Genomic DNA, 20,516 nt, shown 5'->3' with positions numbered 1-20,516 from the left:
TAGAAAGTGAAATTAAAAATATCATTTACAATAGCATCAAAACCATGAAATGTTTAGGGATTAATTTAATAAAATGTGTAAGACAGGTACACAGAACTGAACTATAAAATACTGCTGGCAGAAATTAAAGAAGATCTAAATAAATGGACAGACCTAAATAAATATCATATTCATGGACAGGAAGACTCAATATTAAGATGTCAATTCTCCCCAAACCGACTCAGCACTTTGGTGCAATTCCAATCAATATTCCAGTAGGTTTCTTTTTATTTATTTATTTGTTGGGGAGGAAGAAATTGACAATCTGATTTTAAGCTTTCTATGGAAATGGAAAGAACCTGGAATAGCCAAAACAACTTTGAAAAAGACTTGGTTGGAATCTTATCTCATGATTCTCTATAAAGCTACAGTAATCAAGACAGCCTGATGCTGGTGTAAGAATATATGTGTAGATTAAAGAAACAGAATAGGGTTCAGAAACAGACCTACATATTTACAGTGAACTGATTATTGATAAAAGATAGTCTTTTCATCAAATGGTAGTAGAATTGAACATCTACATGCCAAAAAAATGAACCTCAACCGTTAGCTCATACTGTATAGAAAAACTTGAAATGTATATAGCTCTAAATAAAAGAACTAAAGTTCTAAGGTTTCTAGAAGAAAACAGGAGAAAATCTTTGTGACCTTAATTAGATGAGACACAAAAATCATGAGTCATTTAAAAAAATAGATAAATTGGACTTTATCAAAATTAAAAACTACCTCAGAACAGACTAAAGAAAAAAAATGAAGAGAATTGAGGACAGTCTCACAGACCTCTGGGACAACATTAAACACACAAACATTTGAATTATAGGGGTCCCAGAAGAAAACAAAAAGAAAGGAACTGAGAAAATATCTGAAGAGATTATAGTTGAAAACTTCCCTAATATGGAAAAGGAAATAGTCAATCAAGCCCAGGAAGCACAGACAGTCCCACATAGGATAAATCCAAGGAGAAATACGCCAAGACACATATTAATCAAACTATCAAAAATTAAATACAAAGAAAAAATACAGAAAGCAGAAAGGGAAAAGCAACAAATAACATACAAGGGAATCCCCATAAGCTTAACAGCTGATCTTTCAGCAGAAACTCTGCAAGCCAGAAGGGAGTGGCAGGACAGATTTAAAGTGATGAAAGGGAAAAACCTACAACCAAGATTATTCTCACCAGCAAGGATCTCATTCACATTCGATGGAGAAATTAAAACCTTTACAGACAAACAAAAGCTAAGAGAATTCAGCACCACCAAACCAGCTTTACAACAAACGCTAAAGGAACTTCTCTAGGCAGGAAACACAAGAGAAGGAAAAGACCTACAATAACAAACACAAAACAATTAAGAAAATGGTAATAGGAACATACATATCGATAACTACCTTAAATGTAAATGGATTAAGTGCTCCAACCAAAACATACAGACTGGCTGAATGGATACAAAAACAAGGCCCGTATATATGCTGTCTATGAGAGACCCACTTCAGACCCAGGGACACATACAGACTGTAAGTGAGGGGATGGAAAAAGATATTCTCCATGCAAATGGAAATCAAAAGAAAGTTGGAGTAGCAATTCTCATATCAGACAAAATAGACTTTGAAATAAAGACTATTACAAGAGACAAAGAAGGACACTACACAACGATCAAGGGATCAATCCAAGAAGAAGATGTAGCAATTGTAAATATTTAGGCATCCAACATAGGAGCACCTCAATACATAAGGCAAATGCTAACAGCCATAAAAGGGGAAATCGACAGTAACACAATCATAACACCCCACTTTCACCAACGGACATATCACCCAAAATGAAAATAAATAAGGAAATACAAGCTTTAAATGATACATTAAACAAGAAGGACTTAATTGATACTTATAGGATATTCCATCTGAAAACAACAGAATACACATTTTTCTCAAGTGCTCATGGACACTCTCCAGGATAGATCATATCTTGGGTCGCAAATCAAGCCTTGGTAAATTTAAGAAAACTGAAATCGTATCAACTATCTTTTCTGAACACAACACTATGAAACCAGATATCAATTACAGGAAAAAATCTGTAAATACAAAAATACAAACACATGGAGGCTAAACAACATGCTACTAAATAACCAAAAGATCACTGAAGAAATCAAAGAGGAAATCAAAAAATACCTAGAGACAAATGACAATGAAAACATAACGATCCAAAACCTGTGGGATGCAGCAAAAGCAGTTTAAGAGGGAAGTTTAGAGCAATACAATCCTACCTCAAGAAACAAGAAACATCTCAAATAAACAACCTAACCTTATACCTAAAGCAATTAGAGAAAGAAGAACAAAAAACCCCCAAAATTAGCAGAAGGAGAGAAATCATAAAGATCAGATCAGAAATAAACGAAAAGGAAATGAAGGAAACGATTGCAAAGATCAATAAAACTAAAAGCTGGTTCTTTGAGAAGATAACCAAAACTGATAAACCATTAGCCAGACTCATCAAGAAAAAAAGGGAGAAAACTCAAATCAATAGAATTAGAAATGAAAAAGGAGAAGTTACGACAGACACCGCAGAAATACAAAGGATCATGAGAGATTACTCAAAGCAACTATATGCTAATAAAATGGACAACTTGGAAGAAATGGACAAATTCTTAGAAAAGTACAACCTTCCAAGACTGAACCTGGAAGAAATAGAAAATATAAACAGGCCAATCACAAGCACTGAAATTGAAACTGTGATTAAAAGTCTTCCAACAAACAAAAGCCCAGGACCAGATGGCTTCTTCACAGGCGAATTCTATCAAACATGTAGAGAAGAGCTAACATCTACCCTTCTCAAACTCTTCCAAAATATAGCAGAGGGAGGAACACTCCCAAACTCATTCTACGCGGCCACCATCACCCTGATACCAAAACCGGACAAAGATGTCACAAAAAAAGAAAACTACAGGCCAATACCTCTGATGAACATAGATGCAAAAATCCTCAACAAAATACTAGCAAACAGAATCCAAAAGCATCTTAAGAGGATCACACATCATGACCAAGTGGGGTTCAGCCCAGGGATGCAAAGATTCTGCAATATAGGCAAATCAATCAATGTGATACACCATATCAACCAGCTGAAGGATAAAACCATATGATTATCTCAATAGATGCAGAGAAAGCTTTTGACAAAATTCAACACCCATTTATGATAAAAACTCTCCAGAAAGTAGGCATAGAGGGAGTTTACCTCAACATAATAAAGGCCATATATGACAAACCCACAGCCAACATTGTTCTCAATGATGAAAAACTAAAACCATTTCCACTAAGATCAGGAACAAGACAAGGTCACCCACTCTCACCACTATTATTCAACAGAGTTTTGGAAGTTTTAGCTACAGCAATCAGAGAAAAAAAAGAAATAAAAGGAATCGAAATCAGAAAAGAAGTAAAACTGTCACTACTTGCAGATGATGTGATACTATACATAGAGAATCCTAAAGATGCCACCAGAAAACTACTAGAGCTAATCAATGCATTTGGTAAAGTAACAGGATACAAAATTAATGCACAGAATTCTCTCGCATTCCTATACACTAACGGTGAAAAATCTGAAAGAGAAATTAAGGAAACACTCCCATTTACCACTGCAACAAAAAGAATGAAAATACCTAGGAATAAACCTATCTAAGGAGACAAAAGACTTGTATGCAGAAAACTATAAGACACTGATGAAAGAAATTAAAGAGGACACCAACAGATGGAGAGATATACCATGTTCTTGTACTGGAAGAATCAACATTGTGAAAATGAATAAACTACCCAAAGCAATCCACAGATTCAATGCAATCCCTATCAAACTACCAACGGAATTTTTCACAGAACTAGAACAAAAAATTTCACAATTTGTATGGAAAAACAAAAGACCCCGAATAGCCAAAGCAATCTTGAGAAAGAAAAACGGAGCTGGAGGAATCAGGCTCCCGGACTTCAGACTATACTACAAAGCTACTACAGTAATCAAGACAGTATGGTACTGGCACAAAAAACCAGAAATCTAGATCAATGGAAGAGGACAGAAAGCCCAGAGGTAAACTCATGCACATATGGTCACCTTATCTTTGATAAAGGAGGCAAGAATATAAAATAGAGAAAAGACAGCCTCTTCAATAAGTGGTGCTGGGAAAACTGGACAGCTACAGATAAAAGAATGAAATTAGAACACTCCCTAACACCACACACAAAAATACACTCAAAATGGATTAAAGATGTAAATGTAAGGCCAGACACTATAAAAGTCTTTGAAGAAAACATAGGCAGAACAGTCTTAGGACATAACTCACAGCAAGATCCTTGTTGACCCACCTCCTAGAGAAATGGAAACAGAAACAAAAATAAACAAATGGGACCTAATGAAACTTAAAAGCTTTTGCACAGCAAAGGAAACCATAAACAAGATGAAAAGATGGCCCTCAGAATGGGAGAGAATATTTGCAAACAAAGCAACTGACAAAGGATTAATCTCCAAAATTTAAAAGCAGCTCATGCAGGTCAATATCAAAAGAAAAACACCAAACATCCCAGTCCAGAAGACCTAAATAGATAGACATTTCTCCGAAGAAGATATAGATTGCCAGCAAACACATGAAATTGAGTTATTTGTAGTGAGGTGGATGGACCCAGAGACTGTCATACAGAGGGAAGTCAGTCATAAAGAGAAAAACAAATACTGTACGCTAAAACATATATATATGGAATCTAAAAAAAAAAAAAAAATAGTTCTGAAGAACCTAGCAGCAGGACAGGAATAAAGACATAGACATAGAGAATGGACTTGAGGACACAGGGAGGGGGAAGGGTAAGCTGGGACAAAATGAGAGAGTGGCATGGACATATATACACTACCAAATGTAAAACAGATAGCTAGTGGGAAGCAGCTGCATAGCATAGGGAGATCAGCTCGGTGCTTTGTGACCACCTAGAGGGGTGGGATAGGGAGGGTGGGAGGGAGGGAGACGCAAGAGGGAGGAGATATGGGGATATATGTATACGTATAGCTGATTCACTTTGTTATAAAGCAGAAACTAACACACCATTGTAAAGCAATTATACTCCAATAAAGATGTTAAAAAAAAGACCATATTTAAAAAATAATAAAAAAATAAAAAGGCTACTTTCTACAGGGTTCCATTAAATAACACCTGGGAAAAGGCAACATTATAGGGGCAGAAAATATCTCAGTGGTTGCCAGGGGCTAGGAATGAGATGAGGGGATTGAATGCAAAGGAACAACGAGGAAATTCTGGGAGAGATGTGTTTTAAAACTTGCTTGTAATGATTTCACCACTGTATACATTGGTCAAAATTTGAAACGATGCAGTTTAAAAAGATGAATTTTTTGTATGTAAATTTTACTTCAAAAACCTGACTTATAAAATGATTCCCTTAAAAGTTATGTTATCTCACCACCATCGAACCACTAGCATAACCTTTCCTATTCAATCTTAATGCCTCAGCATACACTCTCCTAGAGTTAGGCCAGCCTCTTCAAGGCGCCCTTGCTCCCATCCTATTAATCTGACTTTCATCCATTCTCTTTCAGGTCTAACACAAAGTCTAATATCCCCCAAGAAGCCTTCTCTGACCACTCCAGGGCACAAACAATAACCTCAATGTACTCTGAAATCCTGATATGCAACTGATGTGCAATTTTTCACACATTTAGTAAGTAGATTATATACTGTAGAGTATTCCTGTTGATCTGTTTTTGGGAGGGAGGGGATGGACTGTTCACATCTAAGAACAGAAGGTAAGCTTTTTGAGGGCTTGTAAGGTTATTTAGCAAAGAACTGACATTTGTTAAGATTCAGCTGATTTAATGAGTAGTTACTCAGTCTTGCAGTCATGCAAATATCTCCTAAAGATGCTGAAAAAAATCACCAGCGTTTATGAAATCCCATTTTTTTTTTTTTTTTTTTACAGAACCCAAACAGAAAAATGTGGATGATTTAGATGCTACTGTATCAGAAGGCACAGGGTTAGCCTAGGTAAGTCCTTGAAATTATCTTTCAAAGGGCTGTCAAGTTGATTATTTACAGCATCTAAAGACACAAGAATATGAAGACTAGTCAGGGTTGACCTCTCTTTTTGAAAATGGATGAGGTTCTCCTCTTAGATCTAGTGCTTTAGTTTAGACCAAATAAGTTAGGCAAATGAATTTTAGAAGAAATTTCAAGAACAGTATAAAGAACAGGTTATTCCAATAAAAATTTACTGAACACATGTGTGTTTATGCCATGGTGGATATAAAGACAAACCAGACATGTACTTGGTCTTTAAGAAGGTATAATTAAGTAGAAGATATAAAACATGTATACAAATAAACCTAACAAGAGAGAAACCAAGAAGAGACACAGAAATTACTATGAAGCTTAGCAGAGGACATACTACTTTGTGTCTTCTCCGCGACCTTCTTTATGATTTCCCCTGAACAATCATAAAGGAGGCTCATGGAGAAGACAGTATTTTTGAGCTGAACCGTGAAGGACAGAGAAGATGGCGGAAGGCGCACAGCACAGTCAATGACGAAGCTGATTTTACAAGTGCCGACATTAAAACACAACAGCCCAAGGTTTAGAGCAAATTTTGTTGTTACTTAAAATACCAGCTAGATCATACATGAACAAAAAGTGAATATCTTCTGGTAGTTCCTTCATCTTCTTTCTAATTAAAGTAAAAACTATTAACTTTAGTTTTAGTTAAAGATTCAGAAACTAGTATCCCATACACATTAAAATACACAGCAGTACATGGATTATTTCAGTGAACAAAAGTAACAAAGTGAAATAAATATTTTTAGAATATAAATAAATACATTGTATACTTTTTCTTCTCCTTCAGGTGATGACAATAGTGCTTTTTCCTCTTGTTCTGGTGTGGGTTCAGCATCTCCAGAGATGAGCTTTCCAAATACCTGGTGCAGAAGAGAAGGAGGTGAGAACAACTCAATGGCAGAACCTCCTCTGAGAAGGCTGGAGACGAGTCAGTAGCTGGCTCTGTGGGCTTTATGCTACTAGGCTATTCCTACTGCACACCTCTACTCTTCAGGAGATGAATGCAAAGTGAAATACAAGAATTCAGGGCTATGAGAAGAAAAAAACGGGCCACGTTTGTAGCCAGCAATCTCTAACAAGCTTTCCAAAATACTTTTTTAACCTCTTGATATTACTGTTGAAGTAGTATATTATTTCAATTTATCCTGTGCTAGAAAATGTGTAGTAAGGACACTCACCTGTGATGTAATAAGTCTGAACACTCGTAGAGTCTCAGCTTCACAGTTCCTTTGCTGGGCCACGCTGGCTGAAATCTGGCCAGCAATTTTTGTGCTTTCGCCATCCTTCCAGCCCAGAACCTTAACTTGTCGAACTCTCAGTGTATTTTCTGGGCCCTTTAATTCAATTTTGATGATGTGATTATCCCCTCCTGGAAGTTCACTTGTTACCCAACCAATGTGCCTGGAATCCAGATCGACCTAGGAGAGCAGAAAAGGGACAGAAACCTGATACAGGTGTACTACTATTTTATCACTGTCCCAGACTTTGCAGTAATAACGGCAAGCTCAAATAACAAATAATTGTAGCCACAGAAAAGCTAATTAGATTATTTCACACTGATTATCTTATTTAAACCTTGTGAGGATAATACAATACTATAGTAGCTACAGATGAAGAAAGTGAGGTTAATTGACACAGATGGCAGACGTCTAGTAAGTGATGGAGTTGAGAATTAAAATGCAGGTCTGCTTACTATATGGCTTCCGAGCACAAGTTACGTTAAGTGAAACCACTGCAAACAATTTACATGACTGTACCTACACTGACTGTAAGTAGAAATACTCACATGATCAAGCAATGAAGTCCTGTTTTGTGCATCTTCACGTGAAAGCACATTTAAAGCAAGGATTTTTGCTGTGCAGTTACTTAATATATTTTACTTTTGAAGAAAAATTATATAATATGTAAATTCACATTGGTCATTACTTATTTCAGTGTATTTCATTGAGAATACAACTTTTTTCCAAGGATTAAATTTCAGTGTACTGTAAAATGGTTTTTGACACTATTCACTCACAAGTAAGTGAGTTTATACAGAATCTCGGTCACATGCCCAAATAGAACTTAACTTGTTTCTAGAGTTGGTTTGTAAATTGATTTTCAACCTGGATATAGTCGCAGTGTTGTAACTGAAAGATTTTCAAGCTACAAGACAACAACCTAAATTTCAACCTGAAGTGTGGGTGAATCAAGGTGAGAGTTGTGAAGCGGATCTATGATGAATTTTAAGGCACCGTGAGTCTCCGCAGGGGAGCAGGAGTCAGGGTGGAGGGCTATAGAACGGTGTACCTGCTCATCACTAGAGAGATTTAGGGAAATAATGGCTAAGATGTTTAGAACAGAGATGGTTGTAACTATTCCTATACATGGACCATTTGCCAATTGAGTGTTTTGTAAATAGACGATTTCCTATAATACTTGTACTTGGGTGGCATGCCAAAATTAGAACTCAACAGTGGATACTGAGAAGAAGAAATTTCTCCCTGGGCAGTAAAACATTTAATGACAAAGTTTTAATTACCTGCTTTATTCTGCACAAATCTTCTACTGCTTTGCCAGTTAAGAAGGTCATCGAGGTAACTTTATTCTAAAATAAACAATTCAAAATAGTTACTATGCCATGTTCCTGGCTCCAGAACTGACAGTGATTTCTTACAGCCTATCAATATAACATCAACTCTTCTGCCTGTCTTTTACGGTCCTTCCGAACTGACTTCATTCCATCTGTCCAACCAACGACAGTTCCTACAACTCCACTCTTTTCTTATTCTCACAAACTCCATCTTGAATCTCACATTTCAGCCCTCCTCTATGGGCTCTGAGAGAGAAGGTTGGCATTCCCTCTTTTCATCCAAAGTCTAATCATTTAAATTCTATCTTTATCATGAAGCCTTTCAGCAACTTGCCTTGCTACTCATGTGCCATTTTTATCACATTATTCTCATTGTTTCCGGCTGTAAAAAGGAGGAAGACAGGTAGCTTAGGCAACAAATACTTGTGAGTATCACGATGGACCCAGACGGCCTTAGGGACTTGGAGAAGGATATATGAGAGGGATGGGTTCTATCCCCTCGAGATCCTTGTCAAACTAGGGAAGGAACATTAACACACAAAGTAAAATATCAAAAGAAATTCAATACCTTTAAGTACTGAAAAGAGTCACACTGGTACTAGAGCCAGAGACCTTAAGTTTGAGTAAGTTTTATGCCAAGCACATCAAGAAAGAGACTGACATACTAATTCCTTGGAGAGCTGCATACTTTAAGTGCTATAGGCTGATGCAATTCAAATCAACAAGTGCTGTGTTTATGGCAGTGTGGTGGGCAGGCTGTGGGGACACAGAGGTATGTAAGTCTTAATGATGCATATAAATTAGAGGAGGTTTCCTAAAAGAAAAGCTGATGTCAGCATACATACTGGGGCTTTTAAAATGAATATTATCATGATTATCTCTCATAAAAGACAAAAATGTCAAATTGAGTGCAACCATTGTTTTGAGGGAAAGTGTGTCCTAGCTTACAACATGCATCAAAGATAACACTGCACTGAGCAGTGAGTTCCTGACAGAAAAATGTTTTGATTTGTTATATCTGACTTTCAAGTAAGATAAAGTAGTTGTACCAACTGGACTGTTGGTGTCTCAAGAGGAGGTAAGCTAGTGATATATCAGCTAAGCCTTTATTCCTTATTCAATCTGAGCTGATGGACAGAAGTTGGGGTGACCGTGGATGGCAAGGAGTGCTCTGACTGCACACTGAACCTCTGGGGTTGGCGTTCTCCATACAGGAGACCCAAACCCATCACTTTGGCTGTCCCTGGGAAAGGAAATACACAAATGGGATCAGAGCAGCTTAGCAATGGCCCAAGGGGACTTATTAATACTATATCTGCTAGCAAGCCACTTCCATTCAGAGGGAAAAAAATCCCAAGAAGTATTCTTCCCCAGGAATGGGGTAAAAGAGTGGGAGTTTGGTAGTTGGTGCTAATTTTTTCTTGGCTCTGAAGCACTCAAGTGCTTTTTCCTCTTCAGTGCTTTTTGTAGAAGAGTGCTCAATTCAGTGGAAACATGTAGACAAGCTAGAGCTAGGGAGAACATGAAGTATGATTACTTAGGTTAGTCCAGGAACCTCCCCCAATTCCCTCATGATGGCCGGGGGTGAGGATTAAAAACTGAAAGCTAATTACACTATCGGTCAAAGTGTATTAAGTGCCATCAGAGTAATAGAAAAAAGAACCCAGAGGAGAGAAAGAGTAATTTTTATAGATGAGGTACTGGGAGAGGATTTGTCTATCGGGTCTTAGATTTGGGAAGGTTATGAAAAGCAGAGTTTAAGGAGAGGACTTCCAGGCCAAGGAAATAGCTGAACAGGGGGCATGGAGGTAAAAAATCATGGAATGGATATTTATATTGCTTAGCTATAGCCATGGTATATTTGTAATCAGACCTTTTCTTAGAATTGGTATTCCACAGCGCTCCCAGTCATATTCATCTGTTTTTAGACTTAAGATTTATTTTAGAACTATAAAAATATAGTTTGGTTGGTGAATTCCAGATGAAAATCTCTTTGCTAAAACTCAGAAATGAGACTGCATGATAAATAAAGGTCTGAAAAGAACTAACGAACCACAAATTAAGTTTCCTTTCTTACCCCAAGATCTCGGGAATTGTCCACATGAACAGATACATAGCGGGCATTGATTCCTTTCACACAGTTGATGGTGACGTTCTTGGTTTTGTTTTTATCCTCATCTCCTGATTCCCAGAAGGTTTCTGTGGAACCATCTGTCAAACTGCCAATCATGGCAGGTCGGCTAGAAGTTTTTATGTCAACAATGCTGGTTAAGTCCTTTAAGCACATTACAATGCATAATTCCTACCAGAAACAAATATACATAATTATAACACTCAAATGGACATCTCCCATGAAAATACAATGAACAGACATGAGATAAGAAATAGCAGCAAGAATCAAATTATTTAGAAGTAATTTTCAGTTTCTCCTTCAATACATCGTTGAGTATTAACGATGCTGAATTACTGACCTGACTCATAGCCTCAAAGCCAGACTGTATGCTGATGCTGAAACTCTCTTCACTGTCTCCATCATCTGATTTTGACAAAATATTGTTAATGTGATGAAAGACATTGCTCTGATGGAGGAACTGGTGATCAGATTGCTTGAATTTCAGACTCCAGCATCTAGAAAGGCATAAGTAATACATTAAAAAGTTCTTTTTCGGGAACCTCTAAGGGATTCCTGGAAAAAAGTACTCTGTAGCTAATATTTCAAGAAATCTTAATGCTCTAGGTACAAAAAATACAAATTTTAAAAATTCAAGAAACAAAATTATTTCTACTGGCTTTTATTCATTCCTTTTTTTTTTTGAGAAATAAAGGTCATTTCTTTCGAACAATATAAATTCTAAGGAAAGTTCACCCATTTTCAAACTGGATACATGAAGGTCAAGGCTACAGAAGCAAAAAAGGTAACAAATCAGTTTTGTAGACAAGTGTTACCCCAACTATAAGAGCCTCTTAAATGTATTAGTCTTACAATTCCATACTAATCCCACATAGTATAACACACTTTGTACTTCAAAAATCTTGTGAGGAGGAAACAAAATCTCCTCTCTGCTGGTCTTATCGTTAGGCATGTGGGTAGCCAAAATCACTCCTTCACCCTATTCTTATAAAAATCAGTGGAGGATTTATTTATATGTGTAGTCTAGTACCTGGCTCTACTGACAAGGTCCACAATGTAAAAGTAATGTTGAATCTCAGCAGGTCTGGACTTAAAAGGAGGCGATGCTCTTCAATGTAGTTTTAGGATTGGCTGCATATGACTAGGCTCTATTTCTCTTGATATTCTTTTCAATTCAAAATCCTATTTTGATTTCTGTTTTTGAGATTTCATTCCCTCTCCCTTTCTGTGACATTTAAGACTGTACTGTTGAGTAGCACTGAGACACGTGACTTCGGGTAGAAGAGGGGAAAGTGAGGAAGACTGTTACAGACTATGATAATTTAGAGGACTAAGTAGTATATTATCCACATTTTACAGAGGAGCCAACAGGCACGAACTAAGAAGGACAATTCTAAATTATGACAGTCATGAGGGGGGCACCATTCACATAATGCAGGTATTCTCTCTATCTTACTATTTAAAGAGGTCTTTCAAGCATTTTGTGCTTTGACTACTCCACAAAATCCCTTTTCCAGGGTACCAACAATACTTAGATATAAGATTACCTCAGGGCCATTTGCTGTAACGAACTGCCGCTGGGGAGAGACATCATAAGATCAGAGATCGTTTGAAGTAAGCGGTGAAATGTATGTGGTAAAGGATGAGCAGCTTCCCCTGCAATCACTATATCTGAGAGTGGATGTTCACATACTCTTGTATCTTTCTCCTAAGACAGAAATTGAAAGCAAGTTGATCCATTTGTCTGCTGGAAGGAATTTTCCCCCCACACAAAAAATGTATACTTTAAGGATATTCATGTAACAGAAATGTAAACAAAATCAAACCATACCCAAGGCATCCGTTAAGATTAACTAATTATGTTTGTATTATTTTAAAGGAAAACATGATAGGGTCACCTATAAATAAAATCACCAAACAAATAAATGCCACATATGAGTATCAAGTCCAGTGTACTCACTAGTCTACTAGCAGAAATGAGCCGTTCCCTTCAGTTGAGCCTCACCCAAATTGCTGACCCACAGAGCTGTAAGCCAATAAGCAAGCGTTTTCATCCACTGGGTTTTGGGGCGGTTTGTTACACAGGAGTAGACAGCTCTCGTGAATGCGTGATAATCTCACATTGTAATTGTGGGTTTTTTTCTGTTTTTACTTGCAGCTCTGTTGATTTTTACTTCTTTAAAGGCTATATTATTAACTACAAACCTACATTAACTACACAGAGCTACTCTTATCATTTTGTAGAAAGCCTCTTTATCCCTACTAATAATTATGTCTTGAAGTCTGTTTTTTTCTGATGTTCAACTAGCTAATTTTGGTTGGTATTTACCCAGTATATCTTTTTCTACTTTTAATCTTCCTCTATCGTTATGTTTTAGATGTGATGCTTATAAACAGTATCTAGCTGTTGTTTTTTTCTGCCTATTCTGACAGTCTTTTAAATGGAGGATTTAGTCCTCTACTTTTTTATTCTAGAAATAGAAATGAGGCCCACAAGTCACAGCTACAGAGGTGGAAATGGGGCTGGAATCCAGGCTTCCAGGGTCCAAGTTCAATGCTTTTCCATGATACAGCCTGCCTCCTATAAAATACAAGTCCCTTCTAGCCAAAGGTTTTTGAATTTCATGTCCCTACGCAGTATCATTTTCACTCTCTGTACCATACAGTAATGTAAAGTAGACTGATCCTCTCTGTAGTAATGCTGCCCTGTTCATCTGCCTTATACTGCACTGTGACAGTGTTTATCTTGCAGTTGACTGCTTCGAGACAGTGATGGCTAGGGAGAAATCAGAATTGACTGACAGCGTTTTTGGAGACAGAAGACTTTCACTCAGCATAGTTAATATGTTGCTCATAGCACTGAAATTTTATTCCTGCCTTTAGGTTATATAATCTGTGAATGACCTCATGAAAATTACTGCACTATCTGAAAGTAGTTCTACTCTTCTATAAAAATATGGACAATTAAAAAAACCAAGAACCTCACTTACTTGTTCTGCATTTTCTTTGTTTGTTTTATTTTCCTCATCCTCCTCTTCTTCTGGTTCCACTGGAGCAGGAGTCAGTGATGCCACAAAATGCCACAGAATATCATGGAGAGAAGTTGTTTGGATGACATTACACAGAAGCCAGTTGAAAGCCTGAATAAATGATGGTTAAATAAGTCCAAGATAAAAAGAAAATATACGAGTGAACATAGCAGGACTTTTCTTATTCGGAAACAAAGAACCTTCCTGGACTAAGTCTTTTAAGGAAAGATACTAGGAAGTCTGATCTTCATTTCACTGAAAGTACACTGAACTTACACAGTCAATAATTTTGGGCCTAATTAAAAAATTAATAATAATAGGGAAAATAATACCTATGAAATGCAATACCAAAATACTTTCCCAAAATACTTTTTATTTCAAAAATTTGTCTTCATATTAATTTACCCATGCACATTTTTTTTCCAACTTGCATTCAGGATCAACACAGAATGTTTCTTAAGTTCTACACAAGCTACCATTTACTTAAATATACTCATATTGCTCCCACTGATGAAATGGCAGGTTACCTCCTACCCATGATAAAGAAAAAAATTTATTATATACAAGTCTATGATATATAGTAATCCATTTCCAGAGACTCAAATAAGTTATTACTGTTAAATTTACAACTCAAAAGTGCACTTTTCATCCCCTTTGCAGGATTATTCTAACTGAAAAGACTCTGTGATTACAAAAAGCTTTTTTAAAAAGATATTATCAGGATTCAAATAATGAAGCAATGCAGAAATAAAGTTTTTTAGAGCACTTAACTATGAAACTCGAAATTCATTTCTATTCATAAACTTGAGTTTAATTTTATTGCGAACATGATATTTTCTATTCACTGAAGTCTCTTAATTTGTCACAATTTCTGTTTGGTAGAAAAGTACATCATTAAATAGAATCATCACATGAACTGTATGATGAATGAATCAATAATCCTATTAATGTATTCTTACCTCCATAGCAAAAACTCGACAAGCAGATTTCCTTAAGGCCTGTTTCATTGCTATTTCAAGACCTTCCAGATCATGATGCTGTATAACAAAGGCTAAAACTGGCCACTGGAAATTTCGTTCTCCTTTGGAAAGAGAGCTGTGGGCTGAGATTAGCCGGGAAAGCTCAGGAGATGGATGTCTCAAGAGGGAAGAACCAACTTCTATTTAAAGGAAAAAAAAAAAGAAAATTATTAACTTTTATAGGTAATACATATGATTAACGTATTTAAGGTGATATTAATGAATAGTATCTAGCTTATTCACTTTAGAGTCTTTGCAGTTTTTTTGTTTTTATTTTTGCAGTTCTGAATCTAAAGTCCACACGAAGTGATTTATTTTCTCCCTAAATGGAATCTACATCTTATCCCCATCATTTTCTACAGGACTGCTTTATAACAAATGTTACTTCAATAAGAGCTCAAAAATACTTGTTGAATGAACCTATAAATCATTAATATTTGATTTATCCTCAATAATATTTTCCTTGAAGATCTTCAATAAGATACATAATTATTTACCTATAAATATTAGGTCAGATCTTCATTTAGTAAGTGGTTGGCCTGATAAATCATTAACACATTATCCTTTTTTTCCTCTTTATTCTTGAGACAGAATCAATCAGCCCAAGTTTGAGGCTGTTGATACCAATTGGTCCAGATTATCTAACATTTTTACTGATTAAGAGCTAGCCATATCCCCAGTTTTTATTATCTATTGGAGTGGTAGTAGCTACAGGAGTTAAAAGCTTCTATTGTGAGTGGGAAGATCACTGTGAAAGTGTTAAGTCATTGAAACTGCTGGTTCACTGAAGCTTAGTGGAAGGGAGAATGGTAGCAATATTTGGCTTAGATATCTAACAAGTAATGTACTTTAAAGGTCAATTTATTCTTAAATAACACTGGATGATCTCTGGGTGTCTCTTCCAACTGAGATGTGAAATTTAGAGAGGCACATTTATGGCTAAGTCACATAAAAGGAATGTCTACCACAATTTAAAATTAATCCATTCCTCTGCCTTCAAAAATTAGATTTTAGGGCTTCCCTGGTGGTGCAGTGGTTGAGAGTCTGCCTGCTGATGCAGGGGACGCGGGTTCGTGCCCCAGTCCAGGAAGATTCCACATGCCACGGAGCGACTAGGCCTGTAAACCATGGCCGCTGAGTCTGCGCATCCGGAGCCTGTGCTCCGCAACAGGAGAGGCCACAACAGTGAGAGGCCCGCGTACCGCAAAAATAAATAAATAAATAAATAAATAAAATAAATTAAAAAAAATAGATTTTAAAAAATATCTACAAATAAAACCATTTGGATCACTCAACCTTTTTTTATTTTATACTTACCAGTGTCTCCACTGTTAACTCTTCTTCTAGGAATGGCTTTAACTCGTGCAGGTAAAATGGAGTGTTGTTTATCATATTCAGAAGCAACAACTGAGTATGATCTTTGGAAGACAGTTCTCTTGGCAAGATCAGTATCAGTTATGGGACTGGTTTCCAAACTGCAGATAGAACAGATGACAGATAAAAACTCAAGAGAAAATGACGTGACAACTATATTTATTTAGTTTTTAACAGTGTAGTCAAATACGGGAACCCGTATTTCATGTGGAAGAATACAAATTCAAAGCCAACTTGACAATCCCTCTCTAAATCACAATTTGATCTTTCCAAATGTAGCCACATTTTGACTGATTTCAGAACTGCATCTTAAAACTTTTAGTTTTCTTAAATCTACTTTGCATTTCAAATGAAAAAGAAGAAAAGGCTTCAAATGTTCTAAGCTCCTTTCAGAATCAAAAGCACCGTGGTGGAAGACGTGTGTCATGATATTCAGGAAAATCAGGCAGATATATTCATAACAGCACTGAATAGAAAGAAAATGGATATGTACATACAGAGACCTAATAAAATGGAAAGTGAAAGGACGCAATTTTCCTTTGGCGCTGAGTGTTCTATGAGGTTTCTCATTCTTTGGGGGAGCTGCCCAAAGCCCTATCCAGAGCATGGCTGCACCAAAGTGTACTGAGAGGTGACAAACTGAATTCCAGTGTCAGTTATATTATACTTACATCCATATGAGAACTCAATGGTTTTCATGCGGGCTTTAGGAAACCAACAACTTTCTATTTACTATAGCAGCATTAAAAAACACTTGAAAAAGTATTAAGATGGTTATATAATTTCCTTTATGAGGCATTTTATAAAAAAGAGAAATACCTTTCTTTAATTTCTAAGGCAAATTTATAAACTATTCTTTTCATGTATTCTTTTCTCTGTCACCTCATTCCATATTGGGCTATTTTCGCTCTCACCCTGAGTTCTAGAATTGTTTCTTTTCCATCATTAAAGCCAGGTTTAAAATCCTATGTCCCTCAGTAAAGCTTATATACTTTCTAGTAAGTGGCTAACGCCCTGGCCATTTTCTTTCCTCACTGCTGAAGTGTGTGCACATTCTTGTTTGAACAGATGATAAATGTTGCACATAACTAGCTGGGGTAAAGGTGCCTGGATGTCAGTTTCCGCTGTTTGGCTCCAGAATGACCAGAATATAGGGATATGTTAATTTAATTCACTTTCTATATGGTGTTACTATAAAGCACAAGACATCTTTTCTGCTTTTAGAGGAAGTTTTATCTATCAATGTAAAAAATTGTTGTACAACCTAAAAAATAATGACTTGTTCTTATAAAATTGATCAAGCTTGTGAAGAAACTGAAGCAACACAAGAAAACCCAAAGGTTTCCTTTCTACTGACATCGTGTTCACAGTTACTCATGCCTGAACTCTTGATTCTGTCCTAAACTGATCCTTTTCGTTATCCAGTCACTCAACAAGTCACACTGATTTTTCCTCCAAAATATTTCCTTTACCCATCTGTCTTTAACAACCATTGCCAACACAATCCGGTTCCACACACACAGCTGAAATCTTTGATTGAAATGTTCAGCTTCTCAGTTGACAACTGTGAGACTATTTCTGCATTTGTACCACGTCTTTCCTCCTCTAAAAACTCTCAGTGGTACCCTGCTTCCTTCTGCATCATATATATATATATATATATATATATATATATATATATATATATATATATATATATGCTTCTCTTCAGTTTTCAAGAAGCCCTTTACTCTGATACTATAAGGGGGTAGGGTGGGGCCGGTGGGGGGAGCAGTGCAAGTAATAATCCAAGAAGCTCAAGATCTACTTTCAGTGCTACTTCTCCCATGAAACCTTCTCTAAGTACTGCCTCAAAGTGATCTTTCTCTAGTCTGATTTACTACAGCATTAAATGATATAATACACAATGGAAATGGAATTCTTTATTACTTCACTAGTTGATCTTTTCTCTCCAACTGCATCTGCCTCTGCTGTCAAGGACCTTACCTGATTCATGAATGCATGCTTTTTCTTACTGCTCTAACAGTTAGCAGAGTTGACACAACTTCCTTCCCGAGATGGAGGTATGTATGAAAGAACTTCTAGAGCATTCTCTTCTAGCTTACAGTCTTTCTTCCACCAAACACTGGACTCAACAGAAAGACAATAACTCAAATACCTGGGTGGCATGGACTTCATGTTGCTCTCTGGCTCTTCAAATACATTAGGACTCGCATCAGGAGTTACTGATATGTACGGGGCAGGTACAGATGTTGAACGCAGGTATCTCATCTCATCCTGGAATAGGTTGTCATCTTGATAACCCACAAAATTTTCATGATGATGCCTGCATTAAATTAAACCCAACAACTTAAAAAGTATGATGGCAATACAGATAACTTTCTATTTTTAATCTCCTTCATAAAAGTAAAAGCAACTCATTAAGTCTGTAACTGAGGATTAAAGTATTAAAAGAGTTGTAGATGTAAGCCAAAGGAGATAAAAGTCTGATAATTTCACACATAGATATTCCTGGTACCATAAACATTTCAAATCCAAAATTGAATTTATTTTCTTTGCTTTTTAGAACTTTCCCATCTTCTAGCTTTAGTGAGTGATCCCACCAGCTATCCAGGTGCCTTACACTGAAGTATCTCGGTGTCACAGCAGGCTCAGCCCTCGACCACGACCAGTTACTTAGGCCTGTGGATACCAGGTTCCCTCTCACTATTCCCCTTCTTGTTCCCCATCATCACTGCCTTGCTTCAGGCTCATGACATTTCTTGCATGGACCACTAAAGCACAGGCGGTGACCGTTTTTTTTTTTTTAAGAGTGAAATTTGAAAAAGATTAGATATATGAAATGTTCCATGGGCTAGAGGGATATCTATTCCCCATAGGGCTAAAAATATAAAATCCATAATTAGAGTATGCCAGCATTTTTTACATGTTTTACCATTTGATTCTATCCTTTTCAAACTGGAACCGAGAGGTACTAGCCTAAGTACAGTAAACAGGTGACTGAAGCTGAAGGCTTGCTGTACTCGGCATTCCTGATGATCTCCTCCGCAGTCCCAAATGTACTTAGTCTCACATTTTCATTTTTCTTTCCCACTCGTTTTATTGAATAATAAGTACAAAAACAAACAAACAAACTACATAACTCTGCTTCTCAAAATGGAACTGTTGGTTAGTAAGCCACGGCAGCAGGCAATTTCTAGAAATCTTCATTTGTCAGCTGATGAAAAAAATCTGAATTTGGCCTATGAAAGGCTGTTTTAGAGTATCAGTGTACAATGCATGAACATATGGGTTGCACCAGCAAAGCCCAATACAGGAAAAACAGTACACTGTTAACAGGCTTTTCTCCATCTTCACTTATGCCCTTTGATCCAGTTTCCACATTAGCAGCGAGTGATCTTCCATCTGCAAACCAGTTCACGCATTTCCCTGTTTAAAATTCTTCTTTATCCACTGTTTCCTCTGTGGGATAAAATCCAACCTTAGCATGGGCTACAGAGCCACGCATTACCTGGTCTTGGGAAACAACACTTCATATATTTCTCCTGGTAACCAATACTTTAATAAGCCTGTATTCCTTAAATGGGTAATGCTATTTCATTTGTGTCCTCACATATGTGGTTTATGTCAGGAATTGCTTTCCTCTCATTTCCTGCTTGATTGATTCCTAGTTATCCTTCAAGACTGCTAAAATGTCAGATCCTCTGAGAAACCTTTCCTTATTTCCTTGGCAAGATTCATGTACTCTCTACCTTTTATGCTATGACAGTATTCTATACACACTTCTATCATAAGTACTCCTCACGTAACATTTTAAATGTTTCCTTTACATATCTGTCTCCACCAGAGTGTGAACACACGAAGTCAGGATTTTATTATATTCATCTTAGTGTAACACAAAGCTGGTACTCAGCTAACCAACATTTAAACGCTAACAGAATTCATAATTTGAAAAATGAAAGATTTTGGATAGCAAATATCGGTTTATTTCCATTTTAGCATTTCCCGCTATTAACACACTGACGTCTGCCTACCAAAGAGTGAAAGATAGCTGAAGTCTTACTAAGACATACTGTGTATTAATAATAATACAAATCAACATAGTATTTACATATTTTTTCAAATACCTACTAAAGTTTATACCTCTACCAGTCATATTTCTGAGTTAAGGCAACTCAGAAAATAAATTCCTGGAGGTCACTTTACTGTATACAATATGTACTGTAGTGTGGAAATTCAGGGCATGATATTAAACAGTAGCTG

The 20,516-nt window shown here is 36.6% G+C and overlaps 1 protein-coding gene across 11 annotated transcripts in view; it reads right to left on the bottom strand.

The window, feature by feature from the left end:
• The window catches only part of MYCBP2 (MYC binding protein 2), a 272,923-nt gene that overhangs the window by 22,947 nt on the left and 229,460 nt on the right, over positions 1 to 20,516 (bottom strand). For 8 of the 11 annotated variants that reach the window (XM_067713398.1, XM_067713403.1, XM_067713400.1 and 5 more), the window contains 10 exons: positions 18,412 to 18,579; positions 16,197 to 16,354; positions 14,820 to 15,019; positions 13,822 to 13,971; positions 12,379 to 12,539; positions 11,172 to 11,328; positions 10,778 to 11,002; positions 8,650 to 8,715; positions 7,307 to 7,546; positions 6,890 to 6,988 (listed from right to left, as the gene is read on the bottom strand). In XM_067713398.1, the coding sequence (XP_067569499.1) occupies positions 6,890 to 6,988; positions 7,307 to 7,546; positions 8,650 to 8,715; positions 10,778 to 11,002; positions 11,172 to 11,328; positions 12,379 to 12,539; positions 13,822 to 13,971; positions 14,820 to 15,019; positions 16,197 to 16,354; positions 18,412 to 18,579 (1,624 nt within the window). The remainder of the gene's footprint in view (positions 1 to 6,889; positions 6,989 to 7,306; positions 7,547 to 8,649; positions 8,716 to 10,777; positions 11,003 to 11,171; positions 11,329 to 12,378; positions 12,540 to 13,821; positions 13,972 to 14,819; positions 15,020 to 16,196; positions 16,355 to 18,411; positions 18,580 to 20,516) is intronic. The other 3 variants (XM_067713399.1, XM_067713408.1, XM_067713409.1) reach the window with 1 other exon arrangement.

Source organism: Pseudorca crassidens, chromosome 18 (assembly GCF_039906515.1).
Source record: "Pseudorca crassidens isolate mPseCra1 chromosome 18, mPseCra1.hap1, whole genome shotgun sequence".
In the NCBI taxonomy this organism is placed as follows: domain Eukaryota; kingdom Metazoa; phylum Chordata; class Mammalia; order Artiodactyla; family Delphinidae; genus Pseudorca; species Pseudorca crassidens.
The sequence above is the reverse complement of the archived record's forward strand: the minus strand, read 5'-3'. Positions and strand labels throughout refer to the sequence as shown.